The sequence below is a fragment of the Sphaeramia orbicularis genome, chromosome 5 (assembly GCF_902148855.1).
Source record: "Sphaeramia orbicularis chromosome 5, fSphaOr1.1, whole genome shotgun sequence".
Lineage (NCBI taxonomy): Eukaryota > Metazoa > Chordata > Actinopteri > Kurtiformes > Apogonidae > Sphaeramia > Sphaeramia orbicularis.
In genome coordinates, this window is record NC_043961.1 from 19684020 (window position 1) to 19706932 (window position 22913).

At 37.0% G+C, this 22913-nt stretch overlaps 1 protein-coding gene across 1 annotated transcript; it reads right to left on the reverse strand.

The window, feature by feature from the left end:
• Positions 1-780: 780 nt before the first annotated feature.
• Positions 781-22409, reverse strand: mapkapk3 (MAPK activated protein kinase 3). The gene is made up of 10 exons (XM_030134686.1): positions 21602-22409; positions 14093-14232; positions 9550-9614; positions 9284-9363; positions 9072-9198; positions 8867-8942; positions 8605-8729; positions 5980-6065; positions 4551-4631; positions 781-1487 (listed from the first exon to the last, which is right to left on the reverse strand). Exons 1-10 carry the CDS (start codon positions 21917-21919, stop codon positions 1332-1334), a joined length of 1254 nt encoding a protein of 417 aa, XP_029990546.1. The 5' UTR covers positions 21920-22409; the 3' UTR covers positions 781-1331.
• Positions 22410-22913: the final 504 nt, after the last annotated feature.

Consider the following 22913-nt stretch of genomic DNA (forward strand, 5'->3'; position numbering starts at 1 on the left):
GTCCATGTCTTCTGGAATATCACCATCATTTATTTGTTAGTATTGTTGCTGTGGAAAAAAAGACTTTCAGATATTTATTGTTGGTGTACAACCTTCTGCAAAGTCTTGTTATGATATGAACTGATCATATCATATCATATCATATCATATCATATCATATCATATCATATCATATCATATCATATGAATAATGTCTTTCTCATAAGGTTTTGCTGCGTATTGGTCTTACCCTGTTTTAGTCTCAGTCCTTCAGTCAGTCTTGGTCTTGGTCATGACTTGGTTATGATGGTCTTGAATACAACGCTAGAAGGAGACGTATTAGAAAACCCTCTCCACCACTGTCACCAAAACACCAAATTAGGAACATAGCTAACCAACACCTTCCTAAGATGCTTTGTGTTGTTTTTCCTTTAATTTTTCATCTGTCTGTAGTCAGGTGAAGTGAAGCCAACATCCTCTATTTACTGGAAGCCTTTTACTCAATAACCATAAACACACACACACACGCACACACACACACACACACACACACACACACACACACACACACACACACACATACACACACAAGACCTTTCACAAGAGTCACCACTCATCCATGCAGCCCAACCAAACCTTACCCCACCACCGCTTATGTAAAACCCTTAGGTCCAGAGGAAGTTTGTGTACTCTGTCATTACTCCATGCACAGGACATCATGGTTGATGCACAGCTGTGACATGAAGTTCTTCATAGTGTGTGAAGACATTTAATAAAAAAAAAAAAAAAAACTGTCTCACGTTGAGTTGTAGGTCATTATGGCAGCTGCATTTTATTGTCAAAGATACTGACAAGACACTCATCGTCAGACTTTGCTTTAATCCCTCAGATGGAAGCAAAAGACAGACAACATTAAGACAATACAGGACATCTTGAGTGTTCTAGATTCACAGTCTGTCCACACTTGGTTTGTTTGTTTGTCTGTCTGTGTCGTGCACACGCTAGTGCATAGTTAAAAAAAGGAGATTCTACCTCAAACAGGCAACCCAGCACTCAAATACACATGACATTATCACTACAAACACTTCATGTGTGCACACAGACGCCCACGTACAAACAGGCAGGACCTACAGATTATATACACAGAGTGGATAAACGTAATAATAACAGCTGTACCATGTCCGGATACGTCCTATACACGTCCAGTTGGGACACAAGTTGTCCCTTTATTGTCCGTTCTCAAGGCTCAGTAGGTATTTAACGTAGCCCACACTGCACAACTTGTTCTCCTCTTGAGCTTCAGTTATTTCGTCATCATTGACGCTCTGGTTCACATCACTATCCTCTGTGTCTCACTGACTTTGACAGACTGTGGACCCACTCTTCCCTCCTGCTGCTGCCTTCTTACGTCTCTTATTCAGCAGCGGGTTGCTGGAAGTATCCAGATCTTTAATCTTCACCTGGTCGTAGTCCACACGCATGGTCGCTAAAGCACTGGTCATCTCCTCCTGTGAGAGAAAAGGAGTGGATTTAAAGCAAGCAGAGTATTCATGTACAGAATATGACTCTTCCTTTGACCCCCTCTCTTTAACCCTTTATCTGCTCATGTCAGTGGTCCATCCTCCAGAGTCTGGGTCTACTCTAGTTTTCTACCTGTTAAAGGTAATTTTTCCTTCCACTGTCACCAAGTGTTTATTCCTGGAGGATTCTGTTGATGTCTGTACATTGGCTCAAGGGTCTGGTTTAGACCAGCTCTAAATAATAATAATAAAAATGATAATAATAATAATAATAATAATAATAATAATAATAATAATAATAATAATAATAATAATAATAATGATAACTTTATTTATATAGCACCTTTAAATACTGAGTTTACAAAGTGCTTTGACAGACTAAGCAGAAGGGCACACCAGCAGGATGCCCAGAAGTCAAAATAACAACAGAGGGCCAAACAAGAGGACAGAATTAAGCTGAAATGGAAGTAAAACAAGATGCAAGCAAAGACACTAAAACATAGAAAAATAACACAACACAGTAAAAGAGAAAAGAACAGCAAAGTAGAAAAACATGACACTGAATAAATGTAAATATATTGGAATAGAGAGGGCAGAGATTACAGAGACAAAACATGATGCTGTCAAATCAATATAAAAATGAAAGAATGGAATAAGACAATGTCATTTAATGTGAATATAAATGAGCATCCAAAAAATTGGAAATGGTCATGAAATAACTTTTGTTATGACATGACGCTATATAAATAAATTTGATTTGATTTGATATGACAGGCTGAATGCTCAAGCAGTAGACATTAAATAATTTCTCAAAAGAACAGGCACATGTTTTCAGATGTGATTTAAACTCACAGACAGGAGTGTCTTAAAGCTGCAGGGGGTGGAAATTTGGGAAAAACTGACAGAATTTTACAATAAATAACTTCCTTCTGCAGCTCTTTAGTCTCTATACAAAATTAAACATAAGGATGATGTGATATTCACAGTGAATCTAAAATACCACTTTGTGAAGACACCAATGGTTAGCCAAAGTCTTATTCTTTTCAACAGCCTGTCAAAAGTAGAAACAGAAGCCTTGCTTCCTGTAAGACCACTTTAAATACAATACAAAGCATGGGAATTTTTGCTCATCGATGCCAAAAAACATTATGCATTGTGCATTGTGCCCTATAACATAACAGTGTTATAGCCAACTCATTTCCAAACAATTGCCTGTTTTTACCCAATAGACATGATTTGAAATTATTTGGAGGCCAGGTTTCTTTCATCCACCAAATACAGGTCTACTTTTCTACTTCATTTCATGTTCTTTTATTCTCAACTGACATTTAGTGGAAACATCTGAAATAAGAAAAAGAACCTGGAACTAAATTAGGGTTCCAACTGTAACAACCATGTCCTAAATGTCATGCCAGTGTTCACACTGTGCTGTGGAAATGTACATTTTAAGAAGTCGTGGTTAAGGAGTGCAGCAATACATGACATTTATCGCAACCAGCAGTGGTCATTGCAAAAGGGAACAGTGGCATATTGTGTGCATATCATTCTAGAAACAGCTCTTTTCAAACCTTATCATATCCAACTTGCACATTCAGCTGTTTGTGAAGGAATGCGTCTCTCTATTCATGAATTCTGCTCCTATTCACAACCACTGAAGAAATGTGTGATTGCCAAATGGAGATGTTTTGTACTGTACTGAGGAATTTATCTCGCAGTGACTTGATGACAGTTTTATAGCACTTATTTTCTATAAAACATAGGCGCAGGGGTTTGTTTCAGGTGAGTGTTGGTGACATATCAATTTCACCACACTGAACACTTCTGCCCCCTGGTGGCTGTGGACGTTTCATGAACTGCACAGAACACAGTCTGTTTTCAGGTCACAGCAATAAACTATTAGGCTGAGAAAACACCAGAACTTTTGGAATTTGACTGACTCTAATACTTAAATGTTATTCTTCCATCTCTACTGACTTTAAACTACAATATGAACAGAAAATACTGGAATCGTTTCATAACATCTCACTTAAACATCCCAGTTCATGTCATGGATTTTCAATAAAACATTAAAATGAATCTCTTTCAGTTATGGGGCCTCACATTGTCCTAAAACTGTACTCCAAATATTTAGTCAGTTATATTTTTGAAGTATGATTGAAATTTCACGATCAGTATGAATATTCTTGTTTTTTCACTGGATCGTGTTAAAATTTATACTGAACATCCAATAAATCAAAATGTATTCATGTAAATAGCTGTGGAAATAACAAGACACGCTGAACTAAGCTATAAAAAAGCAAGAAGACATCAACGAGGAGCCTTTATATTTTTCTGAACTCAATAAAACTGATTTAAAAAGAAATTTGAATTATCACAGGGATAGAAATTACTGAGGTCAACTCAGCATAAATACCAACTTATGAAATAAAATCACTGAATGTAATATGACAGATAGTACAGTTAGTGAAAAGTATGAAGAATATGAAATGAGTTATTAATATCGCATCTTAATTCTCTTACACATCTGAAAAATTTACCTTAAAAAGTGTCACGGAAATAAAATAATCCTTCAAAATGTATCTCCAAACTATTGAAGAAGATGTGCAAAAGTAAATTTTTATGCAGGTAATTACTGAGTTACTTTTAGATAAAATAGAATTACATGGACACTAAACTGAATCAAAAACAAAATGACAGATTGTTAAAGAATAAAGAGTCTTCACAAAATGTATTTAATGTCATAAAGTCTGTCATGTTGTAAATGGTTGGTTTTAATTGGATGTTTAGTACAAAGTTCAACCCAGTCCAGTGAAAGGTAGTTGAATGGTGTGACTTGGAATGCACATTAAAAGGTTTATGATTTTCAGAGATCCCATGAATTTGAAACTATGAGCATATGTTTTTTAAAGATTTTTGAAAATAAACTCGTTGACATGAGCTGAGACAAGCTGAACCCTAGGGAAGTTAGAATGACTAGGGTTTTAATAAAGCAGCTCAGCAGTGAGAGGGTGTAATGTCACCATGTGACCAGTGGGGGTCAGTGTTTCTGACCTTCACGTCCTCCCACATCTCTCTGTCTTCAGTCAGGACCCTGGTGGTGTGGAGTGGAGTGGAGGGAACCACCATGGACTGCTGCAGAGAACAAACACACAGGCATACTGATGAGCATCTAAGACAGGGGTGTGAAACGCGCGGCCCACGGACCAAATCTGGCCCGCCAAAGGTCCCAGTCCGGCCCATGGGATGAATGTGCAAAAATGACACTGAAGACATTAACAGTCAAAGGTGTCCAAATCAATTTAGTTCAGGTTCCACATACAGACCAGTGTGATCTCAAGTAAAATAATAACATAATAACCCATAAATAATGACAAATACAAATTTCCTTCATGAAAAATTATATGAAAAAAATGTATGTGAAATTAATAACATTACACTATGAAAATATTTACATTTGCAAACTATCCTTTCACAATAAAATGCAAATAAATACATAAATAAAAACAAATATGAACAACCTGAAATGTATAATTTTACCAATATTCTGCCTGTTACTACATGTTTTGTGCATTTGTAGATCCACTGTGATCTGTAAGTTGTGTTAACAATAAACTGAGATGTAATATTGTAGAAACTGTTCTAATTTTACCACCAAACTCCAAACTATTATTTTTTATATATATATATATATATTTTTTTTTTTATTATTATTTCAGCCATAATAAAAACAAAGCACATGAGCATATGCCAAAAAACAGTATCATGGTTTTGGTGTATAAAGAATACAATAGAGGAATGGGAAAGAAGAAAATAAATAGAAAAAAAGGAAATTGACATTTATAATACTGAGATAGTATGAGTGTACTCAGCAGCAGGGGTGAACCAGTCTTCACTATTAATGAACACTAGTAAAGGGTCCCAGATCTCAAACTCCAAAATTTTACCAATATTCTGCCTGTTCGTAAATGTTTTGTACATTTGTAGGTCCACTGTGATCTGTAAGTTGTTTTAAAAAATAAGATGAGATGGAATATTGTAGAAATTGTTCTAATTTTAGTTCTAAACTCCAAAATGTCACAATATTCTGCCTGTTACCAAATGTTTGTATAACACTGTGTGTAAATGTACATGTACAAATAATAAGTCGAGGCGTAATATTTTTAAAATTGCACAAAATTTTCTAATGAAATTTCATTTTTTTCAGGTTATCCACATCTTTTTTGTAAAATGTAAATATTTTCATAATTTAATGGGTTTTCTTTTACTAAATCAAACAGTAAAACTTGCAGTTGTCATTATTTACAGGTTATTGTATCATTATTTTACTGGTCTGGCCCACTTGAGATCAAATTGGGCTAAATGTGGAACCTGAACTAAAATGAGTTTGACAGCCCTGATGTAAGAAAACAAATGCACAGATACATTATGCACAGAGACAAGAGGCTGCGTTAAAAATGTGTTTATACACACAAACACTTACATTGATCCAGGGATGGTTCATAAACTGAGTGATGGTCATTCTTTCATTAGGGTCTGTTTTCAGTAGCTGGTGGATCAAATCCTTTGCTGTGAGAGAGAGAAAGAAAGAAAGAGAGATGATGCAAAGAGAATTACATTATTAACAGTCAGACACACACACACACACACACACACACACACACACACACACACACACACACACGCACACGCACGCACGCATCTTGTTTCTGTAGAAGCTGGTCCTGGTCCCAGGGACAGACTGGCCTACTTACACAGCAAACAGGATTATTTCACAGACTGAAAGAGAGAAAACCGAGGTACAAAACAGAAATATAAATGTGCTCAAAGAGTTGTTTGAAATGGGGGACACCAGATGGGTGATTTGGAATATCTCTTTGTGTTCTGTGGTGGCAGAGGAGGCAGTTTGGGGCTGATCATTTTAATCATCAAGTACAAAACTAAAGGAAGTTTGTGCCAGTGATTGTGAAACATATTCACTCATGACCTTCAGGACTCTAAAGCAACTGTAAACTTGAAACAAAAGCAAAAGCAGATCAGGCTTATCCTAAATGGAGCTGAACCTCATCATCTGTTTACAGACCCAGTACTTTGGTATACACATGTACATTAAGAACAGCACAAAGATGTAAACACAGGGGATTTTAAAGCAAACTGTGGTGATTCCTTAACATGACAAAAACAGCTGCAAATTGTTTACATTGCAAAATTGCACTTTGCAGCCCACACTGATTTGCCCAAAAGTCACCAAACATGTAAAATGTCAGTTCCATTTATGTAAAAGTCAAAACTGGCAGGTATTAACCCACAAGACCCAAACATCCGCTGCCAATCAAAAGCATCTATGGATGTGAAATGTTTAATACCTGTTGATCCACTAATCCTATCAACACATGTAAACAATTGGTGTAAAATTCAGTTATTCGTCTTTTCATGGTCATCAGATATGACCCATTTGGACGTTCAGAGGCTCCGTAGTTACCGTAGAAGCACCATCATCTTCTACAACATTGATTCACCAGTAAAACCCATGGAGTTGGATCAACGACAGTGGATGGACACACTGGGTTTTACATTCACTTACTGATATCTCTGCTGTAAAAGTAACTTTTTCTTTAGATTTCTCAGTTTCTGATATAATAATCTGCAACTTTAATCTGAGTTTTTAATGAAAATCTACTTGATCAGTAAATCCAATATGGGAAAATACATGATTTTCACTGAAAAAAAGCAAAATACAGAGGATGATATTGTAATAAATGGTGATAAATCACTTAAGAAAGGTTCATTTGAAATAAAAATAATAATTCGGGAACTACCACAAGGGTGAACAGAGTTTATTTTTGTTTTTGATATGTGTATTATTGATATGAAATGGACAGAGTTTATTTTTAATATATATATCATTACTAACAAATGGACAGTTTATTTAGATTTGTGCATTATTGTTATAAAATGGACAGAGTTTATTTTTGTTTTGATATGTGTATTATTACTGCTACGAAAGGGACAGAGTTTATTTTGATGTGAAATCCTGTTGCAAAACGGACAGAGCCTATCCTTAACATGTATAGCAATTTTGTACTTAGTCAGAATTTAATCTGTTATGTGTAAGATGTTTGAGTTTCTTATGGGATCTGACATAGAAATTTAGGGTCGGTAGAAGGATGGGGTAAGGGGGTGGGAGATCATAAATTAAACTTCATCCCACTCCTTTTCGAATGTTTTCCTTTCTTTTTATATAAATCTTTTTGTTGTTTGGTTTTAATGTTATAGCCCAGGGGTGTCAAACATGCGGCCCAGGGGCCAAAACCGGCCCGCCAAAGGGTCCAATCCGGCCTGTGGGATGAATTAGTAAAATGCAAAAATTACACTGAAGATATTAACAATCAAGGATGTCTAAATAATTTTAGGTCAGTTCCATCTAAAGTGGAGCAGACCAGTAAAATACTATCAGTTTAAACTATAAATAATGAAAACTGCAAATTTTTCTCTTTGTTTTAGGAAAAGGAAATTTACACAAAAATGTTAACATTTACAGACTAGCCTTTTACAAAAAATGTGAAAAACCTGAACAAATATGAACAACCTGAAATGTCTTAAGAGAATTAACAGTAACTGTACCAATATTCTGTCTGTTAATAAATGGTTTGTGTATTTGTAGATCCACTGTGATCTGTAAGTTGTGATGAACATGTGAAACTGAGAAGCTGAGGCCAATTAATGGCATAAATTGTTAAAATTGCACTTTTTAAAAACAAAATAAGTTTCATTTTGGTCATGGTTGTTCATGTTTTTCCACATTTTTTTAAAGGATACTTTTTGATAGTATAAAGCAATTTTACTTTTTTCACTCTAAAACAGAGAAATTAGACACATACATTTTGGAATTGATAGTATTTAGGTATTATTGTGTTATTATTTTAATCGTCCAGTCCACTTCAGGTCATAATGGGCTGTATGTGGCCCCTGAACTAACCTGAGTTTGGCACCCCTGTTAGAGCCGAAATAAATAAACAAATAAACAAACAAAGTAGCGCTGAGTCTGTAGGGTTAAAGACCTCAGTGTGTAAATGCTGTGGTTCCAGTTCCAGCTGCTGCCTCTCACCTTCCTGTGACACCTCAGCCCACTCTGGGTTGGGAAATTCATACTGGCCCATCCTGATCCTTCTTTTCATTCCCGGAGAAATAGCCTGGCCTGTGTTGGAGTAAAATGGAGGGAAGCCACACAATCTGCAGAAAAAAACACATCAAAGACAAACATATTTGGCTGCAGTTATTTGGAAGGTGTTTGTATACAGTGTGCATCATCAAAAACTGGTCTAGTCGTATGTTTGCGGCCGCCGCCCTAGCACATGTCAAGTACTCACAGGATGTACATGATGACACCCAGAGACCACATGTCACATGACTTGTCATATTTCTCCGGACCTAAAACCTCAGGAGCTTATCAATGACAACACACACACAAATAACACAAAGATGGAAGATCAGAGACATCCAGTGTAGGCAGCAATCACTTAACTACTACACTGTTTTCCAGATGATACATAGTGTGTCTTTAAAGTAACATACCAACATAGTATGGTGTGTAGCAGGGTGTCTGTAGGGGGTTGTGTAGCGTGGTTTCCTTAGCGAAGCCAAAATCTGTTAGTTTGAGGACACCGTTTCTGTCTTTAGTGTTGTATAGCAGGTTCTCTGGCTGCAAGAAAAAGAAATCGTCACAATTTGCCGTCCTGTTCCAAACTTACATTTCATGATTTAAAGCGATCTTCATCTTTGTGTACTTTTATGTCTCTGTGCGCGATGTTGATGTTGTGGAGAAACTCGATGGCTGTGCCGATGTCCCTCATAATCTCAGACGCCTCTGGGAGGAAACAGATAAACACACTCTCTCAAACCAGAAACAACACGAGCATCACACAACAAGACCTACAAAAACACAGGCATCATATGAAAGACACAGAACAGGAGGAGCCGGGAGCTTTTCAGTCAAACACAAATAAGGATTTCTGTCAGAGAGTGGCTGATTCATTCCTCCATCTGGCCTCACCTTTCTCAGTGAAGGCCTGGTCCCCTCTGGCCTGGATTCGGTTGAAGAGTTCTCCTCCCTCCATACTGGAAACACACAAACACACAGTTAGATCAGTTAATACATATATACATTAGCAAGGCGTATAGAAGTATTTTTATACAGTTGTTACAGTTGTCAGTTTGTATAATCAATTACAGGAAAATTTATCTCACAATCATAAGAACATTGTTTGATACTGGAGAAATTAAGAAATTACTTTGCAGACTAGGAACAAATTAACAGTGGATGTATTTAAACTACAGCAGATTTACCCAAGGAAGTTTATTTCTCTAAAGCAGTGCTTCTCAGTCTTTTTCTGTGGAGCCCCCCTTTGGAGGGTGAAAAATCTCCAGGCCCAGTTTGTATAATCAATTACAGGAAAATTTATCTCACAATCATAAGAACATTGTTTGATACTGGAGAAATTAAGAAATTACTTTGCAGACTAGGAACAAATTAACAGTGGATGTATTTAAACTACAGCAGATTTACCCAAGGAAGTTTATTTCTCTAAAGCAGTGCTTCTCAGTCTTTTTCTGTGGAGCCCCCCTTTGGAGGGTGAAAAATCTCCAGGCCCCCCTTAACCCCAACCACATTGTAACAGTGGTGCAATTATAACTTTTATTGAAAGAAACATCAATAGCGTAACAATACTTCTTGCATTTCCTGAAATAATTTTTTATTCAAATTAAAAATAACTTAGATTTTTTGCTTAAATAATACAAATAAACTCAACAAGACTGCTCCCTGAGACAATATTTTTCCAAATAAAAATAGGAAATTATCTTACAAGTATGACAATAAAGTTACTTTTTTTAGAACAACAAACACATTTTGGTACCAAAGATGAACATTTGAACAATATCAGTGGCTGCAATGAGCCTGTTTCCATTGTACATCTCAGAACATTAAAGTACAAACTGTGCAAAAACACAAACATGTCACATTTTTATTTTCCAGTCAAATCCTTGTGCATTCTCTAAACTTAAACTCTTTGTCTAGTCTAGTGACAGATCACCATGATAGGAGATTGGTTTGTTGTACGTCCCTAAAATGAGTCCAGGGTGCTCCAACTCTAAAAAATCAGTTCCACCTGCTACATGTTCTAACCTGAAGGAAAAAAAACACCCAGGAGTGATCCCATGATCCCCCGGTAAGCTTTCATGCCTCCCCTAGGGAACCCACCCCACAGTTTAACAAATACTGCTCTGAAGCCAGGTTTAAAAAAATATTTAAACTACTTGAAAAGATCAAAATGACAGTGTGCATGTGGTACAAACGCACAACAAAATACAGTACAATACAAAAAAGTCAAATGCCAGGGCTTTTCCAGTATACGGTCAGTACACCTGACCTTCTGCACAAGCACACAACAAAGGTCAAGGTGGAAAAGAAGGTTCAATGATATATCATTATATTATATATTATAGTTCAGAGACAATGGTAAAATAAAAGAGGACTCCCTGGAAGACGAGATCTTGTATCAGAATGAGACTTTCTAGGACAAATAAAGGATAAATACATGAAAATCCAAAAACATGTAGCTTTGTGTAGTTAGTGACATAAATTGCAGCATAATGTATATGCATAACACATGCACACAATGTTGTAATAACTGTTTTTAGACACATTTCTCTTTTTATTCCTATTTCTACACATCAGTAATCACCTTTGACCAGGTACAGTGATTACGTACTGAGTCCCAATTACACTTTATCTATCAAGAGTACAATCATTTCATGAGAAGAGGTAAAAATATTTTATCCCAACTTCACTGGCAACTCGGTCCTCCATTGGATCCTTTAGAGATGGTAACTGTCTGGACTATCTGACCAGAAGGGGGTGCACATATAGTAACAGACTGACAGCTCATGTACAACAAGGAACAGCACAGGAAGCTGTTCCTGCCTGTGACCTCCAACCATAGATATAAAAGACAGATAGGACATCTACAGTACAAAGCAGCTGTTGTTTTAATAGGACACAACTACAACCATAGACACAAGCTTCACCACTGAGAGAATCTACATTAATAGGATGATTATGAGGCTATCAGGATGTAGAAATGCAACCATCTGAGTAAAAATTATGTCTTGAGTAATATTTTAATGAGTTAATTTGTTCCATAGTTACTGATTCTTGTGCCCCTATTGACATGGCAGCATTATGGTAACATCTTACAAGAGTTTATTTCTAATCTCTCTTTTTGTAAACCAAACAATTCTTTCTATATGTACTGTATATGTTTATATCGAATATTACACCACAACGTGTTTACATGTATTTTTCAGTTTATATATACACGCACGCACGCACGCACGCACGCACACACACACACACACACACACACACACACACACACACATACATATATATATGTATATATATATATATATATATATATATATATATATATATATATATATATATATATATATATATTTGAAATGTATTCCCCCCAAAAATTACAGCAAAAACACAGAATTGCTTCACTTAAATGAAAGTTAAGTTCTGTCAAAAGGGGAAACCAGGAGGAAAAAACAGAGAAAGAAGAAAGTTCCAGTATTAACATACTGAAACATACCAGTCTGGTTTATTTTACATTACTTTTCAGCATAATGTCAGAAACCTATGACCTAATTATTTAAAAGATCAGACTCTCTTCAGTTTCAGAAGCAGATGTTCGTGCTTCCCACTCCCTCCTTTCACAACCACACATCAGACTGACACCTCTGATGAAGCTTCAATGTGAGAGCTCATTGTGATATGGATGTGTTTTAATGTTCAGAGAGTAAGAACACGCTCTTTTTGTGGTTAATGAATATACAGATAAGGAGATAGCTGAGCCAGAAAAATGCGATGGACTTGGACGTTGTCGAGTTCTAACCCTCCTTCACACAGGAAGTGGCTCAGAGATTACAAGAAGTTCACGACACACAACGGAATCCAATAATAAATGTGAAGACCAGAAACATTTGGTCACTGTTTAAAATCCCCATGAGCAGTGAGACAGTGGCATTTCTGAGCTGTCACCCACTGTGGGTTTTCCATACACAAGTGGAAAATAAAACCAATAACCAGTTCAGAGTCCAGCAACATGTTTATAATAAAAGCACACACACATACAGTATTTTAGCACTGTCACTGGGTCATTTGGGGTATTATGGTAAACAGTTTTGTCATGACGTGTGAAGGCCAGATGGAAATCTGTCCCTGTATCTCATCATCAGTGCCAACGTCTTCATTTTGTGTCCTCTTACTGTCTTATACTCTGACCTTTAGCATATCTGTCTACTGCTATACTAATGTCATGGGAAAAAAAAAACTTTTCCTGTATTGTCAAACTGGAATGGAGGCATACTAAAAACATTCTCATCATAGTGAAAAAAGCATATGGAAAATGATTATAGGTAGTAATCCAAAATATTTCATATGCAACATTTGGAAGTGTCTTTACCTGATTTCAAAGCTCATAACATTGCTGAGTTGCATAGATATACTGTGACACCACACTCAGTTCATATTCATACTCTTAAATTGTGTCCATCCTCACTTTAGAGCTTATGGATGTTATTTATCTTAAAAGAAACACAAAGACCATTGGAAACTTTGAGGAGAACTATCACCACTTCCTGTTTTCTGTTCAGCATAAACATGCTAATGCCTACGCCTTTGCTGATATCAGTTTAAAAAAGCCTGTTGATGTGCACAACATAGTTTCAGTTCCTCCAATAGAGCTGTAGTGTTTGTAAACTCTGCTGCCAGTTTGGAGTGTGATGTAAAATGAGCTGAAAACATGTGTTCTGAATTAATGAGAATCATCACAATCTGCATTTTTGCTTCAGTTTCGCTAAAACATGCTATTAAATATAACTTTAGAATAGAATAGAATAGAATAGAATAGAATAGAATAGAATAGAATAGAATAGAATAGAATAGAATAGAATAGAATAGCCTTCGTGTTCATTGTGTGTACAATGAAATTAGAAGTGCAACTCTTGTCAGCGTAGTAGTATTTACAAACACCAGTACAACAGAAATAAGAATAGAACAAATCTAACAATACAAAAGCTAAAAAAATAAGATAAGAAGATACAATTTTAAAAATTACAATTTAACAAGGTAATATATGGATAGAACTTAGTAGAATAAAAAATAAAAAAATATAACTGGATTAATATGAATAGGTGCAATTTACAGTATTAACGGTATGTGTATCTATGAATTACCAAGTTACCATGAATAACAGTATGTATATCTATGAAACAGTATGTATCTCTATTAACAATACATATATCTATGTCAACAGTATGTATATCTATGTCAACAGTATGTATACCTATGATCCAAGTCTTTATAAAATAGCATATTTATTTTTGATAAATATAAATAAATATAAATATTGAATAAATATTGTGAATATAAGAAGCTACTGTGTTGTAAAACTTTTTTATTCATAAAAAAGTAGTATTTGTACATTATGTGCTGAGAGGTGAAATGTGGAGCTGTTAAAACTTCCTACCACTCCATGATGATGAGCAGGCACTTCTTCCCATGATGCATGTTCTCATACAGGCTGAGGATGCGAACGATGTACGGTCCTCCTGACACCCGCCAGTGAAGCTCCACCTCTCTCCTCGCTTTGGGGCTGTCATAGAGAATCTGGGAGAGACAAACGGGGTGACAAAGGATGAAGACAAATCCCATCCAGGCTCTAAATCAAAGGTGTAAAACATATGGTCCATGGGCCTAAACTGGGCCACCAAAGGGTCCAATCTGGCTCCCAGGAAGAATATGTAAAATGAAAAAACTAGACTGAGATTTGAACAATCAGTGGTGTCAAATGGGGCCACGTATAGACCAATCTAATCTCAAGTGGGTCAGACCAATAAAATACTATCATAATAACCTATAAATAATAACAACTCCAAATTGTTCTCTTTGTTTTAGAGTAAAAAACTAAAATTACATGAAACTTTTTACACTTACAAACTATCCTTTGAATAACCTGAGCAAATATGAACAACCTGAAATGTTTTAAGAGAAGTAAGTACAATTTTAACAATATTCTGCCTGTTACTAAATGTTTTATGCCTTGGTAGATCCACTGTGATCTGTAACTTGTAATGGAAATGTGTAAATGATAAAGTAAGGCATAATATTGTTAAAATTCCACATATTTTTTTAAAAGAAAGTTCAGGTTGTTCATATTTGTTCATGTTATTCACATTTCTAAAGGGATTGTTTGTAGATGTAAACATTTTCATTATGGAAATTAAATTATTTCACTATAAAACAAGAAGAAAAGTTTGGAGTTGACATTATTTATAAGTTATTATGTTATTATTTTACTTTTTCAGCCCACTTTGAGCTCATTTTGGGTTGTATGTGGCCTCTGAACTAAACCCCTGGCCTAAACTAAAACAAACTTGTATTAAATATAAAGCCTCAGAAATATAAAGTGTTGTTAACCACTTCAAAGCACTTTAATAAAGTTTTAGTACGTATGATCATATTTTTGGGAATTTATGTCACGTTCCACAGTACAAACGATAAGAAGGGTTTGCATGACACTGAATGATGTGTCTTCATGATAACACACACACACACACACACACACACACACACACACACACACACACATACACATCCAGTCTTGAACACAGTCCAGACCCACGACACACACAGCAGGTGGCAGACCTTGACATGGCTCACATCATCAGTCAGTGTGTATTTTTGGATCTGACAGTGATGGAGTGATCTCCTACAGGGCCCGACCGGCTGACGTAAGACACAAACACACTCTGAATCTGTGCTTTGTAACGGGTCACTTTCAAAGTCTGAACAATCTGAGTATAATCTTTCCCCTGGAGACGTGTAGCTGGGAGACGCTCCTATTTCTGGGGAACTCCGAAGCTCACACCAGAAAACAACGCTGTGTTTCAGCTCGATAATGTCAAAGAGGAAGTGAGGTTGACAGCAGGGTGTTGAAAGTCAAAGTTTCAGAAGGTTTCCGGTGACTTACTGTCTGATCTATTACTTTCTCGCCCTCTGAACTTGTCACTGAGCGGAGCAGTGGGCAGGTCCGTGACATTTATAGCTTTATGACTTGATCCACAGCAAACAGCATGTGATCCCAGTTTACTTTAATTTCCCAGACTGGCTTTAATAAACCATAATGTCTGGATTAAAAACACACAGACACGGCGAGACCGTTGAGAGTGAGTTAATCATCTGATGGAGTCTCCAGACGTAGCATGTGTCTCCTGTCCAGAAGGCTGGCTTGTCCCTAATCCTGCTATAAACCAATCAACTCTAACCTCACACTCTTCTAAACCAATCAGACTTCAACCAATCAGACACACACACACACACCTGTACCTGAACCGCACCCTTCTTTCCTCCAGATTGTGCCTCGTCATGACACTACACACACAGATGAATATATGTTTACACTGCTGTGATTATGAGGCTGTAATAAAAGCTGCTTTATGATTACTCTACTGTAATTGACCACCGCTTATTATGTGCTGCCAGTTAATCACCATAAAAAACTGTGTGTTCTAATTAATATAGGGATCATTGTCAGTTTTGATCATTTTGTTTACTTTCTAAGCTAACATTTGCAACTGCATCAATGTTTTGGCCTTTTACTTAACTTTATTTGAGTATTTTGAGTCTTTTGTCCTTGTATTTGTTGAATTTTTGCAAAATGTTGTGCTGTTTGCTACATGTTTGTCATGTTCTGACTATAAAGAAGGACTTACAGGGTTCCTACAGGTTAAATTTAAGACTTTTTAAGACTACTTTAAACAGAATTTAATGCCCATTTCACAGCCAAACATAAAAAAAGGCACGTTGTTGACTTTAAAAATGAGCTCTGTCTTGATGTACGCTGCTAATCCAAATTTAGCTAAACATGCTAGCTATATCTGAGTCAGGAAACACATTTAAACAACTCAGTGATTCTATCATATCGCTACAGTATTTAAAGTCCACAAAACCTCTGCTTTTAGGGTCAGGGTAGAATTTTTGCAAAACGTTGTGCTGTTGCTACATGTTTGTCCTGTTCTGACTATAAAGAAGGACTTACACGGTTCCTACAGGTTTCTATAAGTTAAATTTAAGACCTTTTTAAGACTAGTTGGAGCAGAATTTAATGCCCATTTCACAGTCAAACATAAGAATAAAAGGCCCGTTGTTGACTTTCAAAACGAGCTCTGTCTTGATGTACGCTGCTAATCCAAATTTAGCTAAACATGCTAGCTATATCTGAGTCAGGAAACATACATTTAAACAACTTGGTGATTCTACCGTATCGCTACAGTATTTAGAGTCCACAAAACCTCTGCTTTTAGGGTCAGGGTAGACTTTTTGCAAAATGTTGTGCTGTTTGCTATTATGTTTGTTATTTTCTGACTACAAAGAAGGACTTACACGGTTCCTACAGGTTTCTATAAGTTAAATTTAAGACTTTTTAAGACATTTTTAAGACTACTTTAAACAGAATTTAATGCCCATTTCACAGCCAAACATAAAAACAAAAGGCCCGTTACTGACTTTTGAAACAAGCTCTGTCTTGATGTACGCTGCTAATCAAAATTTAGTCAAACACGCTAGCTATAATCTGAGTCAGGAAACATACATTTAAACAACTCGGTGATTCTATCGTATTGCTACAGTATTTAGAGTCCACAAAACCTCTGCTTTTAGGGTCGGCGTAGAACCAAACATTGTTCAGAGGCCGATTTTTACAGCTTGGACACATTTAAACACAATACAGCCAACAAGTTTACGGCAGCATAACTGAAGACCTACCATATTAAATTTCATACCTTTTAAAGACTTTTTTAAGATATTAAATGTAGATTTGTGAATTCAAGACTTTTAAGACTTTTTAAGACCCTGCAGGAACCCTGGACTTAAGTCCACAGATAATTTTTTTTTTTTTACTTCGTTTTTATCATGTTAAATAGGCTTCACATGGTATTTGTTAACAAACTAAACATTTCCTTGTCTTGATATGCCTTGTTGCACTTTCTAAGTTATTTTCATCTTGTTGCATTTTTTACAAATAGAGTTAAACCTCAAACAATCAACGGATATCGACTGATTCGGAATATTTTTGGTTACATCGCTCAGGTCTACATGCACACACACACCATATCTGTTAAGTATACTGCCACATAAAAAAGTCTAATATTGTGTGATATCTCAAACTTAAATAAGAGTGGGAAAAAAAGGTGCTTTTGTTTTTATGCTTTTTTCCATGACAGAATCCAAGTGTTGTGAGTAAAATGCTCAGTGATTGTCCTGTTGTGCAATAACAACATTAACTTCCTCCATAATCAGCAGAAAGAATCAGAGTGACAACACCAACACAACTTAGTTCCTTTGATTACTATAAAGAGCTTTAACCGTAAAGGTTAATGAGGCTCCAACCCTCCTGCATTCATTACACAGGCTCCCTTCCAGCCTCGTAGTGCAACACAACGATTCTACAGATAATGAGCTTTTTGCACAACAAGCATCTAAAGGCTGAGACTCATTGGAGACTTTAAATCCAAATCTCTGAGACTGATTAATGATTAAGGTCTGCGGAATGAGCCTGCATTTAGCCTAAAGAAGAAATAAACCCCATGCATTGTCTGACCAAACCACTGAGGACGTCTGTGACATTTGAATCACTGTGAGTCCCACAGAAAACCAGGACGTGCGACACGTACACCAAAAGGTTCACCACAGAAGTCAGCGCACACAAACACATTAAAGAGAAGATGTGACTGTGAAGGGAAGCCTGTACACAGACCAGTAGCTTCTGCTGGTTTCCGTGTGCTAAGCTGGAAGGCACTTGAGACGATATAATGGAACATTCAGCGGCCAAATACGCTCTTTCAGTGGCATTAACAGTCAACCGACTGCCATCCAACACACGGCCCCATCAGATCCTTCTACTCCCAGGAGTCAGGCAAATCCAAGTTAAAAGAATCCTGATGACTGCAACTGAATTACATTAAAAGGATGGCATCCCTCCAGCTCTGCTGCAAAGTGGATTAAACCTATACTCAGCCATTACATTTAACGCTTAGAGCAACACTTAATTAAAAAGCCAGTGAGCCGGTCACTCTGCCCACCCCAGGGCCACATCAAACACTCACTATCGTTTCCATTTGTTTTGTTATTAGCCTAGAGATTAAAAATCATGATATAGGCTGAATGACAACACAGTGAGTAGACAGAAGTCTATCAGGTCTCTGCTAAGCAACTGTGGAATTTAATTCTAGTGTCACTGGTTCCAGTATTAAGACACCAGTAGGAGCTTCTAACAGGTTCTTCGGAGCAGGTTTGAGGGTTAACTCTCCACTGTGGTCGTGACCCACTTAACCATCCTGTGTCGAACCTAAAGTCTGTCAGGGACCAGGTAAGACTGCAATGGAAGATACCTGCAGATATATGACCACACAGGAAATCCTTTTCACAAGCCTGACACCAACCCTATCAGCCTAATAAACGTTGTAGTTTCTAAGAACGCATTACAACACATCACGCCACCACGCCACACCACGTGAACATCTTTCAGCTTGTGTTGGGTATTGAAACCATAATCATGTATCCTGATAATTATCCTCCTTCGTTATCCTTTATGAAGGCTTTGAATGCTCTAAGTTCATATATCTGAAACGTTCTGCTGCTTGACATCATTTTGTTTTCTGTTATTTTTTTAGAAGAAGCTGAAGGAGAACTCAGATTTACAGCTACTTCTTTATTTTGATTCAGTACTAACACAGTAAGTACTAAATCACAAAATCATAGACCAATTTTCACATCTTGTGCATTATTTATTTTATTTTTTTGTTGCGGCTCTTTCAACTGTTGTTTTCTTTTAGCCTTTTTACATCTCTTTTGCTGCTTTTTTCTTGTTACGTCTCTTATGACGTTTCATCTTGCTGCATATTTTAGGTTGTTGTCATGCTACGTTTTTAGTGAATATTTTAAAACCAAAAACTGACTCTTACTCTAAATAATTACTGACACTGACTGACATGAAAATTCTTATCATGATGACATTTTTGGTCCTCACCCAGCTCTACTTTCAGCTCTGATATAAAGGAAATATCCATGATTTGAGTCATTTATTTTTAATCTCTCTGTCTCTAATGTCATTCCTTCACAGTAAATTTCTCCTCCTCTCCTGATCTGACACGATGCCATCAAACATCCTACCCCTCATGGGTTTTTGTTTATTTACGACTTCGATTTATCTCAGTTTCTCATGGTGTCGGTGTTCTCAGCCCATAGCCTGGTTCTGTAGCTCTGCTGGTGACACTACCGCTGCCTGGTTTGGCAGATGGATTACTCTAAGCCTGTAAATCTCTATGAGTCTCTGGCCCAGTGGTGACAGGTGACGACCTATGCATGTGTGTGTCTATGCGTGTAAGACCGTGAACCCAAATTTCCACTGGTCCAAGAATAAGGTGTCACTGTCAGAATTCATGTGTCTCTGTGTCGCTGTGTAACAAGTTACAGCATATGGCTGCGTGAGGGAATGAGCCCCGTGTCCACATGTAACCCATGTGAGCTCCGTGGGCAGCATGTACAGTACATACCAAACCCAATACAACACCATAGCCTGTATGTAGGTGTACGTCAGACACACACAGAGGGGGTCCATTTGACCTCAAAAAAAGTCAAAGTTCTTGATTTGACCTTTAGCTGATCAAATTTACACTTCTTAAATCTTAACCCATAAAGACCCAAACAGCCACTGGTGACTGATCTAAACTGTTTAATACCTGTTGATCCACTAATTCTATCAATACATGTCAATAATTAGCGTAAGATGCAATTTGTCATCTTTTCGTGGTCATCAGATATGACCCATTTGGATGTTCAGAGGCCACGTAGTTACCATGGAAACACTGTCATCTTCTACAACATTGATTCACCAGTAAAACCCATGGAGTTGGATCAATGACAGTGGATGGAGACACTTGTTTTTACGTTCAGTTATTGAAATCTTTGCTGAAAAAGTCACCTTTTCTGCAGTTTTCTCTGTTTCTGATATAATAACTCTCAACTGTAATCTGAGTTTTTATGGACATCTACATCAGTGAATTAAATATAGGAAATATGTGATTTTCACTAAACCCCCCCCCCCACAAAATACAGAGGATAATATTATAATAAATGAAGATACATCACTTAAGAAATGTTAAATCTGGAGAAACATTAATTTGGGAAGTGCTGTAAAAGCAACACTGGGTCTTTATGGGTTAAACCTAGTGAATAGACATGCTTATATAGAAGAAAATGTAAGGAGGATGTCACATGGCACCCTACCAATAACAAGATCAACAGAGAGATGTCACTATTTATGAAGATCCTATACACCCACAATGAATGTTAAAGAATCAATTTCTGATTTACATGTCAGCGGGGCAAAAAAAATGACCAGCATAAAAAAACATAAATCTCACATCAGTCGACATCAGTAATTATGATTCATGTCAGATTATTATTTCTTTTACATTTAAAGGATAATTTTTGGTCTTCACTGAAAATTGAACCATCTAGATGTTTGAATGGGATTTTAAACTGTTCCTAATAGTTACAACATGACAAGATTCAAATAAAATGAGTAAAATTATGCAAAGTAAGAGAATATTGAAACATTTCTATAGTGTTTTAGTTGGACAATCTAAACTAAATAACCCATATGAACATTTTTATCACTCGAATCAAATTTCTCATATTATAGAGTTATATCATGATAATTATTATTAAGTTTTTCATGTCCAGTTCTCATGTGTAAAACAACAAATAAGTCGATTCTTTGACATTTAAAACAAAGACATTCAAAACTGAATGATTGGCCTGAACACAAAAACTATAAATAACAGTATGTTTTCATACACTTATGTAGTAAGACGCTTCTAATCTTGATGTAATTATGAGTAAATGAACCTAAAATGGGGACGTGGCTTGTGATCTTTTTGAAGCTGTGCTCAGGTTTGTCTTCATGTGTGCTTACCTTCAGTGCGCACTTCTGTCCTGTTTTCTTATTGAAGCACTCCAACACTTTGCCATTGATTCCTAAGCCCAGAACCTGACTGGAGATCTTATAATCGTCCGTTACTGCGTTGCGTTTTATGTCCAGTTTTGGATGAAGGGGCATGGGGAAGTGCGTGGACTCTGCGTCTGCGTCCTTCTTGTCGGCGGCTGCGGCTGCGTCTGGAGCGGGATCCAGCTCCGGCTGATCCGGCTTGGGGTTTTCAGCAGGGGAGTCCGGCTCTGCCTCAGCCTTTGGAGCCTGAAGCGGTTTGTCCTTTCTATTTCCATTTTGTAGCATGTTCACGCCGGCTCGGAGTCACCAGCGGCGCACAGTCAAAAAAAAAACAAAGTGTGCGTAATTTACCAGAGTAATGCGATGAGTGCGTCTGCCCTCCGGTAAATGCGTAAAGAGCGGAGAGGAATCCTTGACCACTGCTGGCTGCCCTGGGCACTAAAGCCACAGGAAAACACTGTATCTACAATAGAACTGTTATAACAAACATCTGTTTAAAGTCAAGACTGGAGTTATTTCCTCATCAGACTCAAAAACGCGCCTATAAAATTTAATAATAATAATAACAATAATAATAATAATAATAAAAATTACTCTTACTTTTCTCCTCAGAGGAATCCAGATATTTCAGACCCACACTATAAGATCAGTTTCAGTTATAACTTGTTAGAATATAAACGACAGTCCTGTTGACGGCTGTCTGATGTGCGCTCAGTTCCCCGTTCATGTGGAGTCCTGTGCTTGTATTCACATGGCCATTCACTGTCACTGTTTGCACAAGCACCACCCTCCTCCAGTCAAGTCATAGTTCCCAACTGTCTGGACTTATGTGACTGTCTTAAAGGAGCAGAACAAACATTCAGCAGTTAGTGAGCACTGTGCAACGCGAGGTGGAAACCCACAGGAGATAGTTTCCGCTAAATCACGGGTGTCAAACATACGGTCCGCGGGCTAAAAGTGGCCCAACAAAAGGTCCAATCCGGCCTCAGTTGGTGAAATGCAAACATGACACTGGAGATATTAACAATGAAGAGTGTCAAACTCATTTTAGTTCAGAGGTGACATACAAAACAATTTGATCTCAAGTTGGTAAAATAAAAAAAGGAAAAAAAAATAAATAAATAAATAATAATAACTAGCTCGTTGACCCGGTTCTAGATGTGGTCATTTTTATGCTGTTGTGTATTTGTGCATGCTGTACCGCATTTGTCCAGCAGTCACCGCCAAAGTGTTGTGGCCTATTGTGGCCTACTGTATTCCAAAATTACTAATGCTGCGT